Source organism: Pisolithus orientalis (assembly GCF_024613125.1).
Source record: "Pisolithus orientalis strain OTSU chromosome Unknown F5J12scaffold_35, whole genome shotgun sequence".
NCBI lineage: Eukaryota > Fungi > Basidiomycota > Agaricomycetes > Boletales > Pisolithaceae > Pisolithus > Pisolithus orientalis.
Window position 1 is genome coordinate 188,588 of NW_026260816.1, and position 18,806 is coordinate 207,393.

The 18,806-nt window shown below is 47.8% G+C and overlaps 5 protein-coding genes across 5 annotated transcripts; 2 read left to right on the forward strand and 3 right to left on the reverse strand.

Moving 5' to 3' along the window:
• Nucleotides 1-2,335: 2,335 nt before the first annotated feature.
• F5J12DRAFT_852643 (S-adenosyl-L-methionine-dependent methyltransferase) lies at nucleotides 2,336-4,029 on the reverse strand. The gene is made up of 4 exons (XM_051746574.1): nucleotides 3,526-4,029; nucleotides 3,387-3,472; nucleotides 3,227-3,333; nucleotides 2,336-3,168 (listed from the first exon to the last, which is right to left on the reverse strand). The coding sequence occupies exons 1-4, from the start codon at nucleotides 3,532-3,534 to the stop codon at nucleotides 2,510-2,512; spliced, it is 861 nt and encodes a 286-aa protein (XP_051596780.1). The 5' UTR covers nucleotides 3,535-4,029; the 3' UTR covers nucleotides 2,336-2,509.
• A 710-nt stretch (nucleotides 4,030-4,739) lies between these two features.
• On the forward strand, nucleotides 4,740-6,044 carry F5J12DRAFT_852649 (Alpha/Beta hydrolase protein). Its single transcript, XM_051746575.1, has 3 exons — nucleotides 4,740-5,045; nucleotides 5,115-5,570; nucleotides 5,637-6,044. Exons 1-3 carry the CDS (start codon nucleotides 4,971-4,973, stop codon nucleotides 5,892-5,894), a joined length of 789 nt encoding a protein of 262 aa, XP_051596781.1. The 5' UTR covers nucleotides 4,740-4,970; the 3' UTR covers nucleotides 5,895-6,044.
• Nucleotides 6,045-6,272: 228 nt separating this feature from the next.
• On the reverse strand, nucleotides 6,273-7,858 carry F5J12DRAFT_852656 (alpha beta-hydrolase). The gene is made up of 4 exons (XM_051746576.1): nucleotides 7,298-7,858; nucleotides 7,109-7,245; nucleotides 7,036-7,046; nucleotides 6,273-6,976 (listed from the first exon to the last, which is right to left on the reverse strand). Exons 1-4 carry the CDS (start codon nucleotides 7,475-7,477, stop codon nucleotides 6,444-6,446), a joined length of 861 nt encoding a protein of 286 aa, XP_051596782.1. The 5' UTR covers nucleotides 7,478-7,858; the 3' UTR covers nucleotides 6,273-6,443.
• Nucleotides 7,837-9,215, forward strand: F5J12DRAFT_772541 (uncharacterized protein; the record flags this gene model as incomplete). Its single annotated transcript, XM_051742266.1, has 7 exons — nucleotides 7,837-7,943; nucleotides 7,990-8,154; nucleotides 8,211-8,250; nucleotides 8,301-8,330; nucleotides 8,384-8,598; nucleotides 8,650-8,846; nucleotides 8,910-9,215. Exons 1-7 carry the CDS (start codon nucleotides 7,907-7,909, stop codon nucleotides 9,213-9,215), a joined length of 990 nt encoding a protein of 329 aa, XP_051596783.1. The 5' UTR covers nucleotides 7,837-7,906.
• Nucleotides 9,216-12,666: 3,451 nt separating this feature from the next.
• F5J12DRAFT_929098 (uncharacterized protein) lies at nucleotides 12,667-16,488 on the reverse strand (the record flags this gene model as incomplete). The annotated part of the gene is made up of 24 exons (XM_051749477.1): nucleotides 16,065-16,488; nucleotides 15,861-16,014; nucleotides 15,526-15,626; nucleotides 15,139-15,389; nucleotides 14,825-15,049; nucleotides 14,578-14,611; nucleotides 14,484-14,508; nucleotides 14,361-14,431; nucleotides 14,281-14,309; nucleotides 14,207-14,232; nucleotides 14,116-14,159; nucleotides 14,055-14,064; nucleotides 13,985-14,002; nucleotides 13,906-13,931; nucleotides 13,830-13,855; nucleotides 13,740-13,780; nucleotides 13,659-13,683; nucleotides 13,591-13,602; nucleotides 13,526-13,541; nucleotides 13,275-13,475; nucleotides 13,164-13,223; nucleotides 13,077-13,104; nucleotides 12,973-13,027; nucleotides 12,667-12,893 (listed from the first exon to the last, which is right to left on the reverse strand). Exons 1-24 carry the CDS (start codon nucleotides 16,082-16,084, stop codon nucleotides 12,667-12,669), a joined length of 1,725 nt encoding a protein of 574 aa, XP_051596784.1. The 5' UTR covers nucleotides 16,085-16,488.
• Nucleotides 16,489-18,806: the final 2,318 nt, after the last annotated feature.

The window sequence follows — 18,806 nt, forward strand, 5'->3', positions numbered from 1 at the left end:
CACAGCAGACTCAACAATCCATTCACATCCAGGCCTGCTGCTCAATGAAGGGACCACGATGGTCCATTGGTCGGTACAAATCACACCTTTATTTATACTCCACTCACTTCATGCTTTGATTAAAGCTCTTTTTGCCAGAATTTTCCTTCCTGCATCAGCTCCATGACATGATGGATCCCACAAGTCCCATCAATTCACTTGTTCCACAAGAGGGGTCATCTTACGACTATCAAGGAAGGGGTCAGTCAAACCAACTGCTCGAATTTACTTACCATAGCAGCGAGGGCACCCATAACCATATGTCCTTCTCATATGCCGGTGCATCTTCCCATGGTCAGTCAGTTGGTCAAGGGCAAAGTGAAACTCCTTTGGAAGATTGTCAGAGTACTCTGCACTCAGCATCCTGCTCCCGAAGTGCATCTTACCTGATGGAAGAGTCTGATTATGATCGCATGAGCAACCAGAGTCTACATATGATGGTTGCCCAGCTAACAGCCAATCTGAAATGTCTCAGTGAAGCGAACACTAACCTGGAGGACAAACTTACCAATATCAGAGAAGAGAACAAGTCCATCGTCTCTCGTCTTAATGATGTCGAGGAGGTCCTTGCAGAGCTTCAAAGCAAAGTCATAGGTCACAAAGGGGCAACAAAGACATGTTCAAACAATCATGTAGCTCTCAAGGTATGTATCAGCGCTCTGTTCTTGCAATTGTATGTCAGTACTCACTTGGCACCATTAATTTTGAGTCCATTCTCCAACCATTGTTCTGCCAGTTGTGTGGAATTGACTGTGATGGTAAAAAGCAGAATCATGTTGCAGCCCTCACTGCTATCAGGCCATTTGACAACAAACAAGCCTTCAAGGTGACAAATGAAGGTGTACAGATTTGGCACCCACACTGGCTTGGCAATGTCAATGACGAGGTGAATGCTAGATTTATCAGAGAAGTTGCCAAGTGTGCCTTTAATAATGAAAAGGTATTCTTTGTAGCAATTGGGATTAATCATGTGTGCTCACCTGTGACCAGCAGAGTCAGAGGGAACTCAGACAATAAGGGCATGCGACATCTTTTATTATTTTCCTGGCCAGTGATAAGTCCCTCTTGAATTTGGGCCCATCTTTCCTGAATAATGATGAGTACATGACAACAGAAACGACAAAGTTTACTTACACACAACAGTTGCATACTCACAGTATCAAATGTCTCCAATCCAGCAAAACTGTCTGGGGTAAAAGTATGCCTAATGGAGGGGCCAGAAACTTGCGTGGGAAGAGATGAGACTGGTATTTCCGAAGTAATCTTCTAGAAAGAGTTGTTAATACTGAGAAAAAGAACGGTTCATGAGTCACAACTTACCTTGGCAGCCACAGTTGGGGTTCCCTCCACACTTTCAGGCTCAGTTTCACTATTATCAATGGCAGGGATGAGAGGTGCAATAGGCAGGGCAGTACCACCCTCAGGGTTTGTCTGGCCTTTGTCAGCAGGCAAGAGGTGGTCTGGAATACATCCAAACGATCCTTGCATGGCAGGAAGTGGCTCGACGTTGACGAGTAGAGGATCCTATGTAATACCATCAGCAAGGATATGAATTACACAATGACTTACTGAGACGGCTGAAACATGGGCATCTGCAGACCCCAACTTAACCCCACCAGTACCAATGTTAGCACCAAAGTCGACAACACACACTTGAGTTGCATGAAAGGTATCATTGCCAAGTTCTGGTGACATTGTCATTAGGGAGATTTCTATGGTCTGGTGTATGGCCGTGAGTGGAAGACACATGAACAATAATTAGCCACATGTACCACAGGGCCTTGGGAGTTTGGCTTGAAAGAGAGCATAATGTTTTGGATGCTGGTTGGGACATGAAGTCGAAGGATGTGTGGCCTACATTTGATGACTGTCAGGGGACCAACAAACTCGATTTCATTGGCTTGTGAGGTTGGAACCATCTGGTTAGCATCGATATGGAACTTTTGGAGGTGAGTAGATAGGCTGGAGGACTCAAGTACCACATACCTTGGGTTGGTTCATGGTGTACATGGCAAACTGGTGAACTTGGAGACCAAGGAAAATTTTTGCAAAGTCCATTATTTTTCCTGAGGGGTGCAAGGGTGGCAAGAGCCACTCTTCTGATGGTATTATAGTTGGACTATGGCCAATGGAGTCGAGCATAGTTGGGGTGGCAAAATGCATGTATGAGAGGTCAGGCTATTGGTATATTGCCTATATTCGGATCTTGCCTACATCGGATTATTTGGATATGTTACTCAAAAATCGTTGAGTCGGACTTTACTCAGACTAATAGCTATATCTTACAAAAAAAAATCAAGGTCGGATTATCTACATTTGGAGAATCTGGTTATGCCCCCTGCTAAAATTTCGTTTCCGCAGTGACTGGTCAAGTGATAGTACTGTTTATGCAAGAGCTGCGGTGATTAAATATATATATATGTATTTGAGGTAAACTATATAATTATTCAGTATCATGCAATGCTAAAATCTATGGTGACGCTGACTTCTGAGCATAGAGGACGTGGAATACTATTTTCGATCCCGGTGTACTGTCCCATTCTCTTTGCATCTGCTCAATAAGTGAATCAAAATCAGGAGAAGACATAATGCCCATCACGTCCACGACCGGATACTTCATCGCTTTGTAGACTCCGATGAAGCTGTCTCGTGCTTCTATACCATCCTGCCCTGCCCAGCTCCCCAAATCGATTTCGTAGATCATGGAGTTGATCTCAACAAACCCCGCGTCGTGCAGCAGTGCTGGAATTTTCTCGGCACACTCAAAAAGTAAACCTCGCTTCTCGAAAGTATGCCTGAGAATCACGTGGTGTCTGTCGGTCACATCTCCAGAACGGCAGTGGTTAGTTTCCACAAATTGAACCCAGCCTCCAGGCGCCAGCACTTTGTAGATATTGTTGATGGCAGTCTTCCAGTTTTCGGCGGATAATGCAGCTATCAGCAAACGCTGGTTCACCAGTGTATAAGATCTATCCGCCCATTCTCCTTGCAACCGCAGTATGTTGCCTTCAGTGAGGTGAATTCTCGACTTGAGGTCGACGTCAAGGATGGGGAAGAGATCCGACGTGATGTCGATGCCATAATAGTGAGCAGTCCTGAATGCATCATGACAATCCAAGGTCCAACAGGCTGTAGCGCGTTCTGACATTAGGGTTCGCTGAGCAAGTGAAAAAGTGGCCTTACACACCTGTGCCAGTCCCGACATCGAGTACCGCATCATCCGAACTGAGCGTAAAGGGAGCAAATACAACATTTCCGAATGCCTTCTTCAGCACACGGTTTTGTAGGTTTAGTCTGTGAGCCTGATAAGTCTGCATATGGCACGTAGAACGCTTCCCGCCACCTACCTCTCACTCTCTGGTTTGTCGGAGGGCAGAAGGTATCGAGAAGGCGAGGCTAATTTGCCGTTAGTCATGTTGCTAACTGCTGATGACTATAGAGTGTAAGCGTGAAAGACGCCATAAAGTGGAGATAAAGATGACATACACCAGACATGTAACTTAGGGATGAAAGTCTGGATAAGAATTTACTGTCGGTTTTGGGGTAGCTCGTGCAACCACCATTTAACTTGTTCGGCGACCAATCCAAGGACTAAAAGCACAACAGCATCATTCATTCCGATCCCGCGGCAGGGAAGTGCGGTGCATTTGGACTAATGAATGAACAAGGACTTAGCTGAAACATTTTCAGTGACATCAAATTTTCTCGCCCGCATTAAAGTACAGCCAAGACATAGCTTGGATAGGCCGTGCCCATATCCCTGTGGTGCTCATGAACGTTCCCGACGGACTTCGGAGGTTAGAGTTGGGCACAGGTTTAGTGAACTACTAAACGACTGAGTCCGCAGTACCAGACCGACAAAAAAGTGTGGTTCAAATTTCGATGCACAGTACCACCACGGGTATGAATGTACCCATTTAGGTCTAGGCTATATACAGAAAGAGCCAAGCTGCTCGAAAGCACTCACACACGGTGTACGTCAGCTTCGACGCAATCGGTTGAACTTGGGCAATTCATTTCACGAAAGTACTCCGCATTTTCAAGCATGAGCGTGCTTCCTGGACTTGTACTCTTCCGCTCCACATCGGACCAGCGATCAGCGGCTGGATCATATATGCAAATCTATATTCCTCACAAGTGTTAGTTCGTCTTCGACTTGTATGACCAAACATTGGGCTCGCACTTGCTCGAGTCGAAATTGTGTCGAGGTCGCCAATGGACGAGGACTTCACGCCAATGCAGTGCAGAAAAGGATGATCAATCAATCAATAAGGCTAGGGGCCTGAGACTAATGCTGGATCACGAAGGCCGTCCGACTACGTCGCCGTTTCGGACTTGAGTATATTCTCATGGCACAGCATATCCTTGTTTCTCGGTCGCACCTACCACTCGCCAGTTTATACAACAAAAACGGAAACAGGATACGAATGATTCAGTGAAGACAGTGACATTCAACCAGCTGCAGGCGGTGAACGACGCAGTTAATAGATACAGCCCTCCGCTGACCCACTGCCAAGCTGATTACTGCCTAACCAATCTCGCAGCTACCACTGTCGTGATGTTCATCTGGTCAACTAGTCGGTGTCAAGCTGTTGTGCTGTACTTACTGCATCCCGCACCCTTATGTACATTGCAGTACGCCGTGGATTGTGGTCGAGATGGATTAATGGTAGTACATATGTGGCCACTTGGGTTTACTCATGCGCGGATCCGGATGCTGATAAATCAACACTACAAAGCTTTCTCACACTAGAACCCTAGTACTGCGCTGGTCGCTGGTTATACGGTGCACATCTGTGAGTATACTAACTTCTTTAGGTATGACTACTTGGGCATCTGTATCGCCGACCGGCTCGTAGATATAATCCGATAAACCGCCGCGCACCACTCCCACTTACTCGCAATTCAGACATCTCCACGAACCTTGGACCATGGCAGCAGAGCCGTATCCCGCTCTTGTCGTCCCGGCCGTCGGGAAGCATACGGCGACTGTTGTCTTCGTGCATGTGGGTGTCATCATCAGATGCCAACTGCATCCCAACCTAATATGATCCACAACTTTTCCTCGGATGTAGGGCTTAGGTGATTCGGGCCAAGGATGGAAAGATGCTGCAGAGACACTGGGAAAGAATCCTTCTCTGCAGCACATCAAATGGATCCTTCCTCATGCGCAGAGCAGGCCTGTGACCGTCAGTAACGGCAAGGAAATACCCGCCTGGTTCGACATCTGTCTGCATGCTTTGAAGGGGTCTGAAGAACAGCACGAGCACGTCCAAGTGACCCCATCGGGCGAACAGAAGATATCATGTAATGGATTCGAAGATCGTGAGGGAATACTGCGATCCGTGCAGATCCTCAACGATATCATCAAGCAGGAAATTGAAAGTGGACTGGATGCAGGAAGGATCGTATTGGGAGGATTCAGCCAAGGGGGCGTTTTGTCGCTCCTGACTGGGCTGACAACGGATCATAAATTAGGAGGTGTGATCGCACTGAGCGCGTTACTGCATCTTCAGAAAGAGCTCAAGGATGTAAGTGATGGCTATCCAAAATTGATGATGGCGAAGTCAACGCAACTTGATGCACACTCTTTACAGATGATCACTCAACACACACGTTCTCTACCAATCCTCTGGGCCTTCGGGGATGTAGATCCGCTCGTGCCCATCAAAGTGGTAGATCAATCTGTCGATTTCCTCACGAGTTTTGGGATTCCCCGCTTAAGACGGGAAGAACTCGGAAAGCCTGGTGTTGCTTTCGTGACCTATACTGGACTTGGACATTCTTCCTCTGAAGACGAGTTGCGCGACATGGGAGAATTCATGAGCCGTGTTGTTCCTGCGGATACTGTCTAGTAGAGGGGTTGGTGACAATTACTGCAGACTTCAGTGTACCTTATAGGACGTAGTAGAACAGCATGTAAGTTTTCCAGATTAACGCAACATATTAGTGGTACAGGCTCTGGATGAGTATGACTGCGGCCGCCAGCGAAGCTCGTTTCCAAGGTCATCAAACGTAATACTTACATAAAACATTAACAAGCTGCGTATGTGTGCATTCGGCGACAGCAGCGGCATTCGCCTCACACCCGAACAACTGTTCACTATATAATAGTGAATGACAAACCACCTATTTCGAGCATTCATTTACAGTGACTAACTGATGGTTTGATTGCTGCTCTGCTCATTTCGACCGACGGCAGCAGCCCTGCTGTGCCAAAATGATCTGTTGCTTGCAAAATCTCTGACTGATTTTCTTTATTCTGTGGCAGTGAATGCACATGCAAAATCTATTCAATGACTCCAGGCGGAGGCTGCGTAACTAGCGCCCAAATCCTCTCCTACTCGGCCATTACCGTTCGTTACACGCTAGGTCTGTTCTATGGAAGTGCCGCAGATAGGTATCTAATGCGCCGTCTTTCCTCCGATAAAAGAAATAATTTCAGCCACGACACGGCTTTGATTATCGTGAAACACTGCATGGCCGCTCCGTGGAATTACAATGACTTTCTTGTTCTCAAAGAAACAACCGACTTCATTGACAGCGACCTCGTTATCGAGCTGGGCATCTTCGTGCGAATAAAGAAAAAGAAGTGGTAATCCGGCCTTACCAGCGGCATAAAGGCCAGCAGGATTTTGTGGTCTTGTTATCGCTCGTTTTACGCCCTCCCCAGAAATATAGGCGCCGGAACCGATCCATGAAGCGATGGTAGGATAGTCCACAGCATCAGGGTCCACAAATGTGGAGAGGACAAATTTAATCTTCGAGTCCATTACCGTCGCAACATCGGGGGCCATCAGTCCTTCACGGATCGGTGCGATCGTTGGCTTCCCTAGCTCTGCCATAATGGGGCCGATGTAGGGTAGGGGGGCCGCGTATATAATGCCGGCCAGAGGGGTAGGACTGATGTGCTGGCAAACGTCCGTTGCGACTGTGGCTGGGGAGGTCTCTCAATATTGCGAGTTCCCGTTGTTATAATGCTAATGCGATACATACCTCCAAGACTCCTTCAGTGCATTACCCAAAAGTTAGTCATAAATGACAAGCGTAGAAACCACCCGTCACTGACCAACCAAAGAGATAAGGCTTATTCAGATTAAAAGCATCCGCGACGGCCATGAAATCCTGAGCGTAGCGAATGGACTCGTGCGCCTCTGCGTTCACTGGTTTTCCACTCCAGCCGTGACCGCGCAAGTCGTAGCGCACCTACACTGGACTCAATATCATAAAGGGGTAAGTGCAAGCAACAACAACTTACAAGATAGGCATTATTCAGCAGGGTCCGGTCTTGGAACAGCTTCTCAAAGACGATTGATGAAAGTCCAAGGCCATGAATGAAGATAATGCTTGGCAGCGAAGAGTTTCCGACGGCCTCCGCGTAGATCGGAGTTCCGTCATCTGAGAGGATACGCTTGCAGATAAGGCCTGGAATAGACATGATATGTACACGATAGCTCAAACAACAGGTAATGGGGTAAGGTGGTTTATATCGTGTACTTAGATCAGCGGCGGTGTGGCGCTAACGAAAGTCGACGCAAAAGTCCGCAGAAGTACGTGCTTCCCGGACCGGTTCTGAATCTGGACCATGAGACTGACGAATCGACCGAATTCATCGGCTGATCGATGGTCGGTAAGAGAAGCAGATCTCGAGCGCTGGGGTATAGTGACTTTACATAATCATCAGTCATGATTCTGATCGGAGCGGAGGGGACTACACCAAATACGTATCTAGTACGAGTGGCGTTATGACCCTTCGGACACGCGTGATGTTTCAATCAAGAAACCGGTGGAACCAGATGTAGTTCTTGCTACAATAAAGCGTATGGTGTTCTAAGCCTCCCTCCCCGTCTTTCTCTCCCAAGCAAACATGTCGTCCGCTGGACCAACAATTCAACAAACTGAAGGTAGCGACCTTGAGAACTACTGAAGACGCCACTGATGAATATAAAGTTGTCGGTTTGGTTTTGCCTATCGCTGCGGTGGTGGTGACTTCATTCCGTTTGTTCCTACGGATGCGACAACGCCGTCTCTGGCTGGACGATGCATGGGCAGCGCTTGCCATGGTATTCAATATCATTTTTTTGGTAGTAAATTGGTTGTATCTGGCTGACTACGGTAGTGGTGTCTTTTTTTCTACCAGAGTGAATCTCACTGACTCTGTAGTACAATAGCTCGATATCCTCAAGATACAAGAGTGGCGATGTATTATATGTGCATTCTTTTAACACCCCAGCATCATAACATACTCAAACATTCTATAGCGTCGCACAGTTCTTCTATGCAGTAGTTTGGTGGGATAGCAATCTTGTCTCTCCAGTCATGCACAATCTCAGAATGGTTTTAGGTCGTCCAGAATCTCAATTTTGTTCACCGTCGTGCGACTGACTTTACCTGGCTCACTAAGGAGATGGCTAGTACGCACCGCAATCGCATTCACGGTTACATGGATGATCCTTCTCGCCCAAGTCTTCTGGACTTGTGAATCAGAACCTGGCTGGAAAACGCAACCACGCCCTCAGTGCGATCTAGGCCGGAACGTTGCCATTGCGCAGATAATTAGTGAGTCTGTTGGTGCAGCACGAACGGGACGGACCATCTAACTTCACCCAGCTGACGTGATCGGTGACACGATCTTAATACTAGCACCATTCCGTCTGATCTACAAAGTCAGACTCACTAAGGCTCAAAAGATCCGACTTATGTCTATTTTTTCGACGTCTGCTGCTACCACTGTCGTCAGCCTCACCCACGCATATTACGTATATTCTGATGGTGGGCTGAAGGAAGTCATAGCTGCTGTGGTTGAGGTATGGTTCTGAGCCTCGCTAGCCGTTCCGGTACAATGCAGACTCAATTCTTTGCTTCGCCAGTTATCAGTTAGCTTAACTGTGGCGAACTTGAGCGTAGTTGTCGCTTTCTTCTTCCGCATCAGCACTGAAGAAACCACAACCCCTGCACCGCTGGAGCTGAAGTCCATGATTACCTTCGGCTCACAGCCGATTCGCAAAAGACCACAGCGCGATCCTCTCTCATCGTCAACAGTGGTAGTCGAGACTGAGACCCAGACAATAAAATTTGATGATTTCGGCACATCCCCCATGCGAGCGGCTGAAGGAGACAGCAGTGATGTATCCCTTCAAACAATTGCTAAGCCAGGTCTGCACTATGACGTGTAATGTGTTTGATATGTACTGTCATCTGCATTCTCATTAGGGTACTTGTTGTTCTCCTTTCTCTACTGCCTGAATGATATTCCTGGTCTTGAATAACCAGACCCTTCAGTCACATGGGCTTGACATCATAAAATTTATATCCAGTGTCATTCCCTTCGCCCGGAGGCCAACGAATGACATATACATCCTGGCGAGCACGCTGGCCCCGCCAAGCATATCCCAGGCAAGTATAATTTCCACGACGTCAGGGTGATGGGTGGAGCAGGCATGAGCTAGCCGAGGCGCTCCGGGTTGTCCCGCCGGAGATACTCCAATTGGACGGTTTCATTGATGTTATCTGGCGGAGGAAAAAGAATATGTTAGGCCCAATTGCGCGAACCCCCTCAGGCGACTTTTCATCTCGTATGATACCCGTGCACTAACACACTGCTTCAATTCCTCCGTACCCCTGTTTACGCATGATCTTGGGCTTGGGGGTCAGCGTACACTGCAAAGCATTGCGACAACTCAGAAACGTGAACGTGATCGATGACACACCCAGTACGCGATTAGGTGTTTTCTCTAGACGACGGCTTCCAGGGCACGGAATTCGGCCATTTGCAGTTGTCACTGCATACTCTTCGTGTCTCATGGCCTTTTCCATTGTTGATCTTATCGTTTAGGGGTACACACTCCTGACTCCATCTTGTTTTTAGTCAAAATAGTAATAGTTTGCGGAAGCCAGTATGCAAGGCTCTTGGGTCGAAGTTACATTGACCCAAGTCGATTGTTTGCAGCTAATGGCAGAACAATTTCGGAGAATGTAAGCCCTATTTGCTATTGGAAGCGTTGAGCGTACACCAAGAATACAACCTCGCAACAGCAGCTCACCATCACCTCTCGATGTCAGCCAACCTACATTGCGTCTGCCCACGGGGTACTTTTGCCAGGATGTACATGAAATCTGAGGCATGATTTGGTCAAAGTAGTGAAAGAAAGGCATAGCGGTGCCCATCATTATGTGCGTCGAAGTGGTGGCAGGAAGACAAGCTGACGGCCAACTCGATGGACTGAAGCAACGAATTTATACGTATTTTACGTTGTTGATGTTGTGGGGCAGGGGCTGACATTCTTCTCTATTAGCCAACTGGTCTGTCCGAGGTTGACGACAATGGAGCGAGAGACACACTCAGAGAACGAGCACCGTACGTGACACGTGTACAGTCTTCCAGCGTGTGTTCCGCAGCAAGACAGGAATCTTCCAAGCGGCATCGATCGAGGTAAGTCCTGCTTCTCGGGCCTGAGAAATGCACCTACGTGAACATTACCTCGAGTCAATTCACGGTCGTATATGCTCTGGAGTAATTCCACACGTATGTCACAAGCCAGGGGATCTCACCTATTACGCACAGGTAACCCGCTGATACAAGGAAATGCATGAGATGCGAAAAGCAGCGACATCTGCATCGTAAATGTAAAAAGTCGATGGATTTATCACTCAACGCAAGCGACATGCGAGTGCGCTGGGCCGTACATAGGCAACTTTGCAGAAGAATGCAGTTTCCATATGTAGGGACAAAACATGCTCAGGATCTCTCGTGTTTCCGAAAGTCAGCATACACGGTGAGTTAAAAGGCCCGAAACGATAGTGTTCGACTGGGGTCTGCGCGCTACTCTTGTGTACATCTATTTGCCCTAAAGCACCCCCCGAATGTGTCGTGATGCATGAAGGCTCGTTGGGCGCACCCTCTATGCATGTTGAACTGAAATAAAAGATACTCGAAGAAGACGTACCATAATGGAATTATGGAACTTCTGACTCGGTGCCAGCGGAAACTCTACTCACTGCATGACGTAGCCTTATGTGTATGTATTTGTCCTTCCCCCCCCAAAAAAAAAAGCTTGAGTTCACTCGGGCCACTACTCTATCTTGTCCCTCCACTCAGCCATCATATCTGGCCGCTGTCAACGAGTAAGTACTCTATCACAATCGAACATAGATCCTACTTCGGGGGCGGTTGGATGAGAGTGCATAGATGGAGTGGTGGATCCGCTGATGACGAGAATGCACTCTCTGCGGCCCACCCTGAACACCGAGTATGTCTCCTTGTTATGTGCTATCAAGGTAGGTTCTCGCATTGTCTTCAAGATATTGTGCTCTCGACGTATCTCTTGCCAATCCGCCCAAACGCATCTCTCATCACTAAACAGGTACGTACACCGATCACGTCATCTACAGCGAGAACGGCCCAACGCAGAAGCTTACGTTTGATACACGATCCGCCGTTTGCTAGGTTTGTGGTTTCCCTGCCTCTGTCTTGCATACTCTCCCACTTTGCACTTGTGTCTGCCTCCGTGGTTCAACGTTCACCCTCGTGGGTAAAGAAGTAGTACTGACGTCATCGCTGACAGCATTGCAATAATCGGCGGGAGCTGATAAGGCTTCAAGTCGACATGTCAGCTATATATGCAATCACCATTGTGGAAGCCAACACGTCCCGCTTCTGCATGAACGAAGTCAACTACATCTGGATGTGCTGCAGATGTCACTCATATCGTGCCACTGGATTTGGTTTGGCTCATCTCAGGGAATGGTGGGCCTCCGCAGTGCCGCCGCCTGATTAGAACTACGAACTGCAACTGCAAAGAAGCATTACGTGTTAACAACCACTCCGGTGAATACGATTGTCGGCGGATGTGAGTGTCGCAGCATGGCAAAGATCGAGTGTATATCAATAGTACTGGTGCTGTCGGTAAGTTGTCAAAATACTGAATTGTCCATGATGTCTGAGCTAGAAGATGTTCCATGAGCACTATGCCTATCGACAAAGAACGGACCTGGCGGTAACACCAATCGTTTGCCAGGATGTGTGTGAGGTATGACCCGTTCAGTCAGCGTAGCAACGCGGCGGCCTCCCGACGATCGCCATTATGTACATGAAGGTGGTGGGGAGAAAACAAGGTGGCGGGCGACTCGATGGCTTGTGTTGACAGACTTCAAGTTCCCGTTGTTGATGTTGGCTGACGGCGATGGAACGAAGGAGATGTCAGAGATTGCTTCACGGGCCGTTGCACGTACGTGGTTTGGTTTATGTACACCATTTGTACGAGTGGTTCAGTGCTTGCGATCCTGGACCCGACCATGGCACCACCTCGGGCTTGGATTCGTACGGGTATATTATCCCGAAGGTATTCTCGTATATCCTATATATAAATATAGTAATTTTACGCGGTCTATCCGTTCTGCGTGGACATACACTCAACTATCGATAAGATATACACTTGAAACCAGTGAACCCCTCGAGAGTCGAGACGACCAAACGGGGGGGAAAGGCACAAAAAGAGGACGGAAAGAAAGAAAAGGAAACCCTTTTGTTCAATGCCATCCATAGTCTCACCGCAATACCCTGAACCAGATCAACGTCCATCTTGGCTAACTCACTATTACAAGAGGTGAATACGATTGGTAATAGAATTATACCTCGCTCTCTCCTTGCAATGTTGTAGTTTGATCAAATGTCGGATCGGCCGTGACATCAGTCAGAAAAATCTCGCACATCCTGAATTGCCTTTCTCCATCCTTTGAACTCTCTCCCTGTCCCGAAAGTTTCGGCGGGTCCGCGAAGTTGATGGTATTGATGTGCAGATCTATCGTGGTTTCTGAACACTTGGATTGAAGGTATTTCCGGGTGTTCAGCGATGCTAGAAGCGAGTTGACATATACTATTCAGTAGTAAGATGAGGAGTTATGTCCATCGCATGTAGGGCACTGAAGACTGACACCTTCCGATGATGAAGTCTAATCCCATTTCCCATGAAACCTGGACCTCGGCGGCCTAAAGGAAATATATGAGTGACAACCACAGCATAACATATCGCATGTACCATGATGACCACCGCAATGGCGACTAATCTAAAAATGAAAGGCCTGAATGAAGCCACGGTTCGATGGAAAAGAGGGGTGAAACATACAGAGTCAGCAGACACCGGTTAACAGCGTAGATGATTAGCGTGTGCAGGAGACGCTTCATTCTAAACAGTGTTTGTTAGGAACGGGCTGTCAATACGTACTACTGGGGTCACCTTGGGAGCCCGTCACGAGAGCCACCATACAAAAGGACGCAAAGTGACACTGTAATCATACCCTCAGATAGTAAAAGGGGCGTCCCAGTGGGTATCACAACAGAAAACTGCGAATAACGACTCGTGAGTGGGTGCACCAATTTCTCCATTAACAAAGCTACCCTAGTTTGCGTAAGGATGGTGGCCTCGTTGTGGACGAACCTATACAGAGATCAATATTTGCGTGGAGGTGGTTAAGTGGTTCGGATTACACCAAAGCGCTGAAACCTGTTTGTTGATTTGAATAGGTCTCAGGTGGCGGAAAAACATCACAAACCCATGCCCGATCCTATTGCAATATCATCACTACATCGGAAATTCCTCGTGAACGCAATAAAAACTCACCGAAGCGAACAAGTACTAATAGTATCTATCAAAATATTGTCACTGCATGAAACCTTTGCCATCATAAACAAATGTGCTCACAACTGGGGTGGTCAACAACCACTTTAATTGAGGGCGACAAACTAAATCCCGATCAAAGAAGTCTCAAGAAGCAGATCGAGTGCGACATACGGCGATATATTTTATGTGCGAAGAAGCTAGTAGCATTCAATTTATGGGTGTAAACCCACTTAAGAGAGTTACTTACCATTGAACCACAGAAACCACAAGTATCTGGAATACGGTGAAATCCCATCATATGAACTTATGAAGTGAACGGAGCATACATTCACCAGAAACGACGCCTAAGCAGGGAGAACCTAAATCAGCGCCTCGTAGAAATCTGGATATGCGTACTGGGTATGACCTGCCATTTCTTGTCAGCAAGAGGTAGCTTTGAAATGGAAGGCATACGAACCAGACAATATAGTCCAAACTTGTTGGAATGCCATAATTTGTTACCTGCAACGATTGAGCGCACCGGTTGCAAGGAGAAGCATCGGTCTCACCAGGTAATAATACAATATATGGCACACTGATCGACCGTTGGCCATCCATTCACTTGGAAATACCAAGTACTTACTAAGCATTACATGTACAGTATCAAGGATCCTGACTCCACATGAGTGGATTTGACATATGCTCCGAGGTAGCCTAACTCACCATGTGACCGTAACCAGGCATTTCATGATTGAGGCATCGTCGGCAGAGTAGTGCATGAGATATAAATAAGTCTATATAATCAGTGAGCAGGGCATTAGCCTGAACATTCCATTTAAGACGCCCCTGGAGATTTGTTACGCCATATAACCTTGATGCAAATTTGCGAAAGAAGGATATCAGAGGGGTGATATAACAAAACAAAGCAAGGCATACACACGCAGCAGAGACCAAACCCCCGATGAGGGCAGAACCTATCACACACAAATGAGCAGACGGGATTGCACTTGGCTATGAAGGGTCTTCACCGAACCCGCCCGGGATGCCCATGTCGTTTGGGTAACTTGTATAAGGGGAACTCGTCGACGAACTCGCTGCAGGTTGTGGAAGGAGAAGTAATCGTGAGGCTGGAGCAATCCAGCCCTTTTTTTAACGGCCAAGGGCTACATTGGTATGATTAACAAGACCTGCACCGCCATCATCACCAGCACGACCGACCAGGTAGACCCAATCCCCGAAGCATCTTTTTGATCCGTCGGATTTGGAGGTGATGGACGAAGGCTTATTCCAAATAGTCTGGATATTTGCACGCCGCGAGCAGTAGGGCTGTACTTCGGTCGTATTTGGTATTGGGCGGGTCGGCCAGTGTGTAAGGTGATGACCAAGCACAAAAAACGATGCTGATTTCAAAGCTGTCCGCGAAAAGAAAAATTCGAAGTCACTCTGGATATCGAGCGATAGTACATATGTACTTTTGTGGAACGGTAGCACAAGTGCTCACCACCAGGTTGCTGGCAATTGATTGGCAAATACACCTCCAGTTGAACAACATCGTCCGCAGGCTGAAACGTGTACCATGCATGGCCTGTGTGAAGTAAAACGCCAGTAATGACCATGATCGATTGATTGATGGCTGATTGATCCGCTAAGGGCACCATCGATATGGGAACTAGTCCGGAAATGTAGATATTTTTGTGCGCGCACATTTGGCCCCAGACGTAAGTACCGGACTTCTTCACTCGCCCACCACATCTGATTGCGGTTAACAAGTACTCAGCCACAACCAAACATTGAGCATACTTTCATGGGATAAGATGAGAGGCGTAGGTGAAAGCGCGCTCTCTGCTTCCATTGGTCTACCCACGCGGGTAAATAAGCTATCACTGACGTCATCGTTGATATCGTCGCGATGGTGAAGCTGATCTTACTTTGAGCCATTACGAAGGGATCAAGGAATGGTAAGACCTGCCCCAGATCCGAGCAGCCTAACTAAAACCACGATCTCTACCCGTTAACAACGGGCAACGGAGGTGAGTATGATTGGCCGAGTCAATCCACATTTGCCATGTGGCAGAAACAGAATGTATATCAAATAATACTGGGGCTGTCGGTAAACTGTCAGAAGATTGATCCGTCAACGATGTCAAAGCTAGGAGCTATTCCATGAACATATCAACATCTCTCCTCCATCCCGGTGAAGCAGGCAGCCACGTACAATCACACCTGATCCGACGTGTTTCTAGGATCAAGATACATCTGTAGGTTCAGCGCGGGCAACATTGAGTGGGAAACCCGAATATAACATCGCAGTAGATGTTCACCGTCGCGCCCGATGTCAGGCAATTCGCCTCTTTGGCCTCCGTAATGCGACCGCCGCCTGCATCCAACTTATCAAAACACGGAACTGGGCATCGCTGAAGCACAAACCTCGTGGTAACACGAATCATTTTCCAGGATGTGCATGAGGTATGAAAACATCAGCCAATGCAGCAAACCAGCGGCGTAGCAGCGGCCATTATATACGTTGAAATAGTAGAAGGAAAACAGTTGGCGGGTGACTCGATGGCTTGGGTGAGCGAACATTGCTCAGCGCTCAACGATGTTGTGTGGGGATGGCGACATTCGTCTCGGTCTCGTGCATACACAGAATTTCAGCGTGTGCGTACGAACAATTCCGTGCTAACCTGGACCCGACCAAGGGTATGGATCGCAAGTGATGCAATCTCGAAGATCCTAGACGAGTCTGCACATCGTATTCAAATTTCATGAAACACGCAAATAATTTGGACAGTATCATCCAGCCCTCGCCAGCTAGAGACGAGGTACTTGTGCTCGCCATTGGAACGAACCGTGTTAGATTTGGCAAGTCGTGCGTAGTCCGTTCCGAACGCGTCCGCTCCGGGCCGTGAGAACAACTTTCCGTTCTAAGTCTTCATACCTTATCATTATTGTTGCTCGCGCAATTAACCTTTGCGCCCTTGTGTTCGTTGTATTCCCAGTGTCTTGCACTTATGTGCATTCTCCTGTTACTTACGAAGACTGTAGCGCGTCTCACAAATGAGACCCCCCCCTTGTCATGTATCCCCGGGTTCAACACCCGGATGTCTCAGTATTGTTGTACTCGAGAATATTTAGTCTCGTACTGTACACTGCTCGCCTCAGACCTTGTCGCTACTCGCGCGCGACTGAGGTGAGCACGAATATGTTTTACCCTTGTCTTGCTGTACCTAAACCCCCACCTAGTTTATCTGTATAAACCGGCCCTACACTCAGCGGGTTCCTTTCCTCCCGTTCTGCCCTCAGCCTTGCCTGCCCACCCCAAGGGAACTGCGTGACATTCACTACCTAATAGCACTTGGAAAATGAGTCGCCCTTATGGAACTGTGGAATCAAGAAAAACACTGGCAATCTCGGTCGGTGCAGATATTGCTGCGATGGGCCGTGAAAGCGAGTTTATTGCTCAGTTTCAGCTTGAAGTTATATTGGATTAAGTAAGCAACTACCACTTCGTCAAGTCCCTTGCGGAGAAATTCTCCACTAGTCGTGGATAGTGAGCTTCGTCCGTGCTTTCCAAAACTAGATGGACGGGTAACCCTGCGAAAATTGACAACCTTGAAATGCACTCTCGTCTGTATCCCTCCATCCAGTCAAAGTAGTTTTCGTGAACTATTGGCAGTGCTGCTTGCTGGGGCTCATGGGTCGAAACCGATCAAATCAAGTTGTCAACTCGTTCACCGCTGGCGGAGCACTTTATGGTAGGCTTGTCTTGTTTCGCTGTGAGCAGAGTTGAGCAGACACCCAGAGTGCGATGCCGCAACAGCTGCTCACAATTCGCCTGCCGATGACACGCAACATGATGCAATCGCCAGCCCATGATGCTTTCTTGCCAGGATGTACATGAAGTATGACTTGGTCAAAGTAGTAGAAGAACGAGTTGGCGGACGACTCAATGGCTTGAATCAATGAATTTAGAGGTATTTCATGCTGTTGATGTTGTGAACCGTTAACGGTTTACATTCGTCTCGGCCCGCCAACTAGCAATTCGGTCTGGACGAGGCTGATGATGATGGAAGAAGGGAGCTACTCAGAGAATGAGGATTGCATCGTAGGCCAATGCACGTACGTGGTTCGGTTCCATGTGTACGGAAATTTTCATCCTGCGTGTACAAGCAATTCAGTGCCATCCCAAACCAGATGACGCAATGATTCGGACGACTGGGACCCAACTCAGTAGTCAGCGACGTGCACGGCACGACCTCGATTTTGCATTCAAAACATTCACATGGGAGATTATCATCATCCCGAAGGTCCTTTCCTAGGTGCTACATGGAAGTGGTACTTATACGATCCTGGTGAACCCCTCGAGACGACTGAAAACCCAAATCGATAAAAGAATTAAACAGACAAAGAATGGAATGAAAGGAATGAAAAAAGAACCCGGTCACTTTACACCTTCACCCCCACCTCAACGTCCTGAAAACCCACAACCTCTATCTTCTCCTGTGCCATCCACATCCCCTCTGATCTATGTCAACGTCCATCTTTTCCAATCCACTATCTCAAGATGCGAATAGGATCAGTGATGTTAAAGCGTTGCTGTCGTCTTCAAGTTCCGCCGCAACACGTACATTTCCGCTCAGCTCGCCCACGTCAAGAACATCCCGAATAGACGTGATAGTACTTATCGACATCGCCCACTCACGCTCCGAGCGCAGTCCCAAAAACGACAGCGATGAAATGAAACGCCATTTCCCATTCTAGTGTGGAGGCCCGCCGTTGCGCTGGCAATGACGAGGACAAGATTGACAACTCGACGGTACTGTTCGTTGTCGTCGTAAACTCTTCGATTTTTGGGGGACGATAGTGTCTGATGCCGCGGACTAGTCATTGAGACCATTCAAACTGTGTTGGGACGAGGGGACGGGCTCGGATTCCAGTAAGTGTGTGCGTACACGCTTCTCTTCGGGTTCGACTTTTGTTTGCCTCAACTTTCAAGGTCACCAACACTTCGCTACATGCACCCACCCGCTGAATTTCACGTCCTCCCCCGAGTTAATCTCGCGTTGAATATTCCTTTCGAGTTCCATGCCTTATACATTGTACGCGTTGCTGTCGTCAGAGCCAGGTTGCAGAATCGCAAGTATGGTGGTGACAGTACTGCCGCAACGA